Source organism: Lolium perenne, chromosome 2, assembly GCF_019359855.2.
Source record: "Lolium perenne isolate Kyuss_39 chromosome 2, Kyuss_2.0, whole genome shotgun sequence".
Taxonomy (NCBI): domain Eukaryota; kingdom Viridiplantae; phylum Streptophyta; class Magnoliopsida; order Poales; family Poaceae; genus Lolium; species Lolium perenne.
Genome location: NC_067245.2, coordinates 304,122,371 through 304,130,870, shown reverse-complemented (window position 1 = coordinate 304,130,870; position 8,500 = coordinate 304,122,371). Strand labels below are relative to the sequence as shown.

At 48.1% G+C, this 8,500-nt stretch overlaps 1 protein-coding gene across 1 annotated transcript; it reads right to left on the bottom strand.

The window, feature by feature from the left end:
* Window positions 1–5,257: 5,257 nt before the first annotated feature.
* LOC127330845 (DNA damage-repair/toleration protein DRT102-like) lies at window positions 5,258–6,554 on the bottom strand. The gene has a single exon (XM_051356923.2). It carries the CDS (start codon window positions 6,471–6,473, stop codon window positions 5,532–5,534), a length of 942 nt encoding a protein of 313 aa, XP_051212883.1. The 5' UTR covers window positions 6,474–6,554; the 3' UTR covers window positions 5,258–5,531.
* Between the last annotated feature and the right edge of the window lie 1,946 nt (window positions 6,555–8,500).

Below are 8,500 nucleotides of genomic sequence, written 5' to 3'. Positions count from 1 at the left end.
TTGGTTATCCCGAGAGATTTAATTGGGAATTCTTCCTACGAGACAAAGACAAAAGTGTTTGTCCATGTTTCTTATTTCCGAGAAATTGTTTCGAGTGACGTATTTGTGGGGGAGGACAATATAATTTGTTAAGGTTTTTGAACCTACGCCTAATGATCCGAGTAGCGCAGCAGCGGAATTGGTTTCGGAAGCGGCCACGGCGATCATGGCTCTCATGACTACAAAGTGTTTTAGCCATGGAGATCGAAGTACATATTGAACCTTGTAGGTATGGTTTACTTTGTGATCAAATAAATGATTTGTGGACAAAGGATTGATTTTGAACAATGATAAACCAACTACAAACAAAGAAGTTATGATGGGCCACGACTTCGTTAAAATGGCTATACGCCATAAAATCCAAGATAGATGAATACTTTTTGAAAGTAAATGGATCTATGAAATTGATGGACTTGGATGAAATATCCTTGAAGAAGCTCAACTTATTGAAAAGTTGTTTACGACAAAGTTCAAAGAGTTGACTACGATAAGATTAGATCTTCCGTAGCAATGCTTATAGTCTATGTGGATTATTCTAGTAATCACTACATATTTCTTTTATGAGATATGTTAGTAGGATGGCAAAATACACTACTTAACAGAAGTGTATATTAAAGGTGTATACTAGATACAAACCAAGAGTTTTGCTGGTCCGTGAAATACTAGATAGGTATACGAACTTCAATTGGATGAAGTAAGTATCGCGGAGTTTGAATCTTCACCTTGGATGAAATAGTCAAAGAGTTTTTGATTTCATCGAGACGATGAAGAGGCTTGCATTTGCAAGAAATTAAGTGGGAGCGCTGAGACATATTTATAATACTTATGTAGAAGACATATAGTTGGTTATAAATAATGTAATTACATACTTGATTAAAAGGTTTCATTGAAAATTAACTTCAATGAAAGGATATGGACTAAAACATATTTAGTGTCAAGATCTATGAAGATAGATTGAAACACATAATAAGTTTAAGTCGAAGTACATAGAATGGATATTGAAATAGTTCAATATAGAAATATTAAGAAAATGTTCTTGTCATGTGAAGGTTTAACAAGACTTGAGTGTATCTGACACTCGATGAGTAAAAATACATGAGTGATTTTAGATCACAAATAAAATGTACAAAATCAGATATCTTGTGCTCTAAAATGTTATGAGCATATACCGGAATGATTCATAAGATGATCATAGGACGACAGTAAGAATATCCTTGAGTACTTTAGAAGAACTAAGGATTTACATATATATTTTTGTATGAAGAAATGACAAACAAATCGCTGTAAGGTGTTACACCGATATTTATTTTGTCACATATCAAAATAGAATTTCAATCTCAAATTAGACTAAGTGTTGTTTTAAAGGTAGCACAATGAACTAGAAGTTGTCTATGTTAGATTTAGAAGAGTTCTAAATATTGTGATGGATTCTACAAAACGAAGGCGAGTATGTCATTTGTTTTGACAAATGACTCGAGGATGTTGAGTCAAGAAGTTCTTTGAGAACTTGGTGTAGTTTCGATAGTGTCAGAACTTTGAAGCTATATTGTATGTGACAATATTAGTGACTTATTTCAGACCGCGGAATTAAGGTTCCACCATAAGATCAAACATATTTAATGCCAACTCATTTGGAAATGAGTGATGCGTTGAGACGCAAATGAATTACAAAATACATACGTTTCTGAGCGTGTCAGATCCGTTGACTAAAAACCTCTCCCGTGAGCAATACATGATAAAGCACCATAAGGCCAAGGTGTTATATCTTTACAAATGTAAACTAGATTATTGACTCTAGTGCAAGTGGGAGACTGAAGGAGATATGCCCTAGAGGCAATAATAAAATGGTTATTATTTATATCTTTATGTTTATAATAAATGTTTATATATCATGCTATAATTGTATTAACCGAAACATTAGTACATGTGTGATATGTAGACAAACAAAGAAGTCCCTAGTATGCCTCTTAACTAGCTTGTTGATTAATGGATGATTAGTTTCATAATCATGAACATTGGATGTTATTAATAACAAGGTTATGTCATTGTATGAATGATATAATGGACACACCCAATTAAGCGTAGCATAAGATCTCGTCATTAAGTTATTTGCTATAAGCTTTCGATACATAGTTACCTAGTCCTTATGACCATGAGATCATGTAAATCACTTGTACCTAAAGGTACTTTGATTACACCAAACACCACTGCGTAAATGGGTGGCTATAAAGGTGGGATTAAGTATCCGTAAAGTATGAGTTGAGGCACATGGATCAACGGTGGGATTTGTCCATCCCGATGACGGATAGATATACTCTGGGCCCTCTCGGTGGAATGTCGTCTAATGTCTTGCAAGCATATGAATGAGTTCATAAGAGACCACATACCACGGTACGAGTAAAGAGTACTTGTCAGGAGACGAGGTTGAACAAGGTATAGAGTGATACCGAAGATCAAACCTCGGACAAGTAAAATATCGCGTGACAAAGGGAATTGGTATTGTATGTGGATGGTTCATTCGATCACTAAAGTCATCGTTGAATATGTGGGAGCCATTATGGATCTCCAGATCCCGCTATTGGTTATTGGTCGGAGTGAGTACTCAACCATGTCCGCATAGTTCACGAACCGTAGGGTGACACACTTAAAGTTGGATGTTGAAATGGTAGAACTTGAATATGGAATGGAGTTCGAATATTTGTTCGGAGTCCCGGATGAGATCCCGGACATCACGAGGAGTTCCGGAATGGTCCGGAGAATAAGATTCATATATAGGAAGTCATATTCCAAGTTTGGAAATGATCCGGTGCATTTATGGCAGGTTCTAGAAGGTTCTAGAAAAGTCCGGAAGAAACGCACTATGGAAGGTGGAGTCCCGGAAGGACTCCACAAGCTTGACCAGCCAAACCCTAAAGGAGGAGTCCCAGGTGGGCTCCACCTAGAGGTGGCCGGCCACCCCACCTCAAGGAAAGGTGGGAGTCCCACCTTGAGTGGGACTCCCTCCTTGAGTAGGTTTCCCACATATGGGAGGTTTTAGTGTTGGGGTCTTATTCGAAGACTTGGACTAGAACTCTTGGGGCTTCCACCTATATAATGAGGAGGAGAGGGAGGGGGGCAGCCACTCTTTGGCTCAGCCTTGGCCGCACCCCTTAGAGGGCCGGCGCCCAACCCCCCTCTCTCCCCAAACCCTAGCGGTCTCTCTCCTCCACCACATCCCGCACGCTTAAGCGAAGCTCCGCCGGATTTCTCCACCACCACCGATACCACGCCGTCGTGCTGTCGGATTCAAGAGGAGCTACTACTTCCGCTGCCCGCTGGAACGGGGAGGTGGACGTCGTCTTCATCAACAACCGAACGTGTGACCGAGTACGGAGGTGATGCCCGTTCGTGGCGCCGGAACCGATCGTGATCAAGATCTTCTACGCGCTTTTGCAAGCGGCAAGTGATAGTCTACCGCAGCAATAAGAGCCTACTCTTATAGGCTTTGGAATCTCTTCAAGGGTTAGTCTTGATCATCCCCTCGTTGCTACCGTCTTCTAGATTGCATCTTGGCTTGGATTACGTGTTCGCGATAGGAAAATTTTTTGTTTTCTATGCAACGTTATCCTACAATTGTTAGCATCAGAGAAAGTTTCTTATGTGTGTATAATTTATAGTACAAAATATAAGCAGACTATTAACCTGACATGGCAGTTTATGTGTCGAATGCATAATGCAGTACAAGCTGCCATGTTACAACTGGATGTTGCTGCTTAGCAGTGGAGCCAAATCAAGGACCTATACGAGAATCCATTATTAAGGCAGTAACAGAATTTTGACAACTGGTGACGAATAAAGTGCACTCTGAATAACAAAGAGCTGAAAATTTGACCACTGGTGAACAACAAATAAATGATAACTTATAAAAATATGATCGAGGAAAGAATAAAACACCGCGGGCAGAGCCTCGGGGCCGAAGGATCGCAGTGGTGGATCGTCGGTGGAGGCTGGGGACGGCGCCGAGACGTCGCCGCCTGCGCGAGGTGGAGTTCGCGCTCATGGTGATAGGGCAACGCTCTTTCGTGGCGGCGGGGGTTTCCCTTCGACGTCTAGGCATGGGGCGCCGCGGCAGCTGTAGGTCTAGGCTCCCACCTAGATCTATCTTCGTTGTGGCCGCCAGTCGTTCGAAGATGTGTGGGGAGGTGGCGCGTTGCAAGCTGTCGGCCTCACTGCAACGCCGTGCTGGCATCTTGCTCGGGGCGAAGTCCAGTTGGCGGCGCGAGTGCGTGGTTCATGCATTCGCTTACCTCCTCTTCTCCCGGAGGGGGTCGGTCGACGAGTGGTGGCGTGGGGGCTGCTGGCTCCCCTGAATAATGGTGGTGTTCCTAGTGTTCTTCTTGCGCCAAGACGAAGATCTGATTGATGCTTGTCTCCTTTGATCTTGCCGGAGTGGTGGGTTCTAGAAGGCTCCGCCGACAAACTCCATTGGCGCATCATGCCTGGAAATTGCTTGATTGGATGGGATTTGGTCGTGTGCACCCATGTTTTTTCTAACCATTTTGTTTCAGGAGGGAGCAGCGCCAAAATCTGCTATATATTGCCATCTTGGGAGATGTTTTGTTCCATGATGAAGTTAGCGGCGGAGAATCTCATGAAAGCCGAGAGCTCAGAACTAGTAATGATGGTTCAGGTCTTTGCGAAAATGGGAAATTTGCTTGGTGATTCAGCGGTATGCAAGTGGTGGCAGTATCAAAGGAGAACTTCATAGTGTGACCTTTGAGTTTTAAAATCTAAGACCAGACCTTAATTCGTTGTGTCTAGCAATGGTCTTATTAAAGACATTGTTTTGTGAATTGGCACTATCTCTGGGATGAAAATCTAATATCTATGACGATATCTATGACCGGTAAATTTGCCTCGTGATTCACGCCAATGATGAATTGCAACATAGTTGCAACTGAGATTCGATGACGATATCTGAAAACTAAGTCACCCGTATTCAATATGGCAAATATCCAAAGGAAGTCGCTGCAATTTTAGAGGTTGCTTTCCACCAATCTTTAGATGGAGACCAGAACCACTAATATGTCCATGGTTGTTGAGTCAGAAAGCAAACTAAGCCAACGATGTCTCCCGATGGCCTAAAATATCATCTTATGTCACTTAACACTGACATTTGAAAATATTGACGTGAAACATAGTTGATAACCTGTTATAATAGTCTCCTCGCAAAAAAATGTTATAATTGTCGGGATCATGAAACGTAAGTCTGAAGAAAATCTTGCACCTGCATTTTATTCAGTAAAACTCAGATTGCACGAGAATAACCAAGGTGTGGCACTACCACTATTATCACCATTTTGCTCCCACAAGCCTAGCCAATAATCCAACACCATACCAGCAACAGACATTGCAGAAGTAAACATGGCAAAAAGGAGCAAGGACAAGATAACACATTCACAAATCGCAACCCTCATCAAGATAACACATCCACACGCATCAGCAAGCCCTCCTCACTTGTCAATGTCAGCCACACCGAGCTCGGCATCAATGGCATTGCGCGCAGTTTCCAGGTCTTCATCGAGGAATATGTCCCAGTGCCCGTCCCACCGGATGAAGAACTCTGTGTCTTCCAAGTACTTCACACGGTGCACGTCCCCGGCAGGCGTGAACAGGAAGTCCCCGTCAACCAGGTCATACTTCTCGTTCTTGGTTAAGTTCCACACCTTCTTCTTGCCCTTGATCACAACCAAGTCGTGGCCGAAAGTGTGGTGGTGAGCCGGCTCCACACTTCCAGCTTTGAAGCGGACGTAGGCCGAAGTGGGGCTCTCGCGCACAATTCGCATCTCGCCGCCGGGCATGGCATCCAACGGTTCAAACTCCATCCCCTTCCTGAGGCAGCAGATGGCACAGGTGGAGTCATCAGGGGCAGGGGCTGATCCCTGGGGGATGGAGGCCATCTCTTGAGGTGCAACGTCGAAGAATTGCTGCACCTCCTCCGGCCAGGGAGCGTCCCCGGACGCGGGGCAGGGAGCACGAAACGGGGTGGCGAGCCAGGCGTCGGCGATGAGCGCGGCCGTCTCGGGCGGGGTGGCCATCCCGGAGAGGGCCAGGACGTTGCACGCGTTGATGGAGCGGGTGTTGACGGCGTCGGCGACCGAGCTGCAGTGAGTGGCGTACACGCCGGGGTACTTGTTGGCGAATATGGTGACACCAGCGCCGGTGCCGCAGAGGACGACGCCGCGGACCTCGAGGGCGGGGTCGGACGATGAGGAGATGACGTTGCGGGCGACGGCTGCAGCGGCGGAGTAGTACTTATCGACGCCGAGGTCGACGACTTCGGCGACGGAGGAGTGGGCGCGGAGGTGCGCAACGATGGCGTCCTTGTGCTGCTCGACGAAGCCGTCAGCGGCCGCGAAAATCTTGAAGCGGCGGTTGTCAGCGGAGGAGGCCATTAGTGGTGGCGGTTGATCTTGCAGGGGTCGACCTGAGATCGGACCTGGAGCAGTAGGTAAGTGAGGGAGAGGAGCAGTTCAGCAGTTGCTGGCAGCGAGTGACCGAGGCAACCGGGCTCCGAGTATATATAAGCAAGAAAAGCGAACGAGTAGACGACGATGACCATGAGTGGGATTCGCAGAAAAAAAACGACCATAAGTGGGATTCGCAACAAACACTACAACAACACGGTATAGATTTAGAGGTACTTTTCCTCGAGGCACTTGTTAAAGTGCGGCTAATAGGTGTCAATTAAAGGCACTTTAACCAAGTGCCCCTAATTGTATATCTTTTGTGGCACTTCTCTAAGTGCCTCAATAGATATATACGTTTTATGGCACTTCTAAGTGCCTCATTTTATTATTAGTTATTAAACACTAAAAAAATAGTCAAACTATTTCAAGAACCCATTTTAGAGAGCTCCTCGAATCGTTCCCCTCGCGTCGCCCCCTCCAGGCGACCGAGGGGGCGAAACCCTACCGGCGCCGCCACCCGACCTCCCCTCCTCCCCCCTCCCCTCCTCGTCGCCCCCAGAGGTGACGCCGGCCGAAGGCCGCGTCGCCGATGAAGGGGGCGGCGGGGATCTGAGCCCTCGCTCCTCCCGCGGCTGCTAGATGGAGGAAATCCGCGCGGGGCTCGCCAAGATCGGGGCGGCGGCTCGACGGACCTCTCCTTCGCGGGCGGTCTCTCCGGCGGCTTCCCCGGGGGGGGCTCGGGATCTGAGGCAGCGGCCTCTGAAGGTGTGGCTATGGGGCCCTGCGGCGGGCGCCATGGCGGGCGGCTCTGGTGTTGGTCCTCGACCTCGCGGGAGGTGAGGCGGCGGCGGGCGTCGACGGCGGCGCGGTCCTCTGCGTCAAGATCTGTGGTATGTGCTCCTGCCCCTCTCCCCCGCCCGCTCCGGCTGTTGGTGGCGCCGCCGCCGGCTATGGGCTTGGGGTGCTGGTGGACTGTTTGGGTCAGGGGAAACCCTAGGCTGGCTGGTCCGGCCCGGCGTTGTCGACGCCCTCGGGTGCCGGGTTCCTCCTTGGAGGCGACGTTGCGACCCCTCTTTCCACCCCCGACCCATCTCCCGGACGAAAGTCCAAAATCCCTCGATTGGGCGATGTCGACGTGCTGCGCCGTGACCTCCTTGGAGGCGTCGCCTGGGGAGATGTGTGGTTCGGGTGGGGAGTCGAAGGTGGGTGCTTTGGGCCTCGATGGCCACTGCCTGTGATCTGCTGTTGTGTCCGGTGGCTTTCCTGCTGCTCTAGGTTGCTCAAGGGCGGCGGCAGTGTGGCCGATGAGGTGTGCTCTTCTTGTCATGGCGGTCGTGCTCCAGGAGGTCCTTGGCTCTCGAGCCCAACTCTTCTCCAGCTCTCGGGTGAGCTTCTCTCATGTCCGATGGTTCGACGCCTCCGAGCCATGGCGAGAGGGTAGGGGCCCTCTTCGGCATGAGAACAGGAAGGTTTGGTGCTCTTTGTCCCGGGTTCTTCTCCTCGCTCAAGGCTTCCTCTCTGCACATGGCAGTGACTCGTCGCGCCCCGCTGGTTTGGCGTCCTCGGTGGCGTGGAGCGGTGGTCTTCGCTTCTGCAAGTCGTGTGCTTGTGCTGTAGCGTAGTGTTGTAAGCTTCTCAGAGTGCTCCCTTGTATCTTTCGGCCGTAGTGTGTGCGGTGTGGTGTAGTGCTGTGTGATTCGGAGGGCCTTGTGTAATCCCTGGCCGGTTGATGGCTTTGTTAATTCAAAGCTGGGCTTTCGAGCCTTCTCTTTAAAAAAGAACCCATTTTAGATGGAAAGAATCCTATAGTTACACGTAGATCTACTAATTATAATTATTACACTTAACAAAATAAAACAGGGCAAAAAATAAAACACGAGACGGGTTGAGATCGTGCGGGCGTGTCGCCTCCTCCCGTCTCCCGAGCGAGGGCAGCCAGCTCTCGTCTTCCCGAGCGGATTGCGGGTTAATTTATCATTTTCAAGGGGTGAAAATGCAACATGTCCATGACC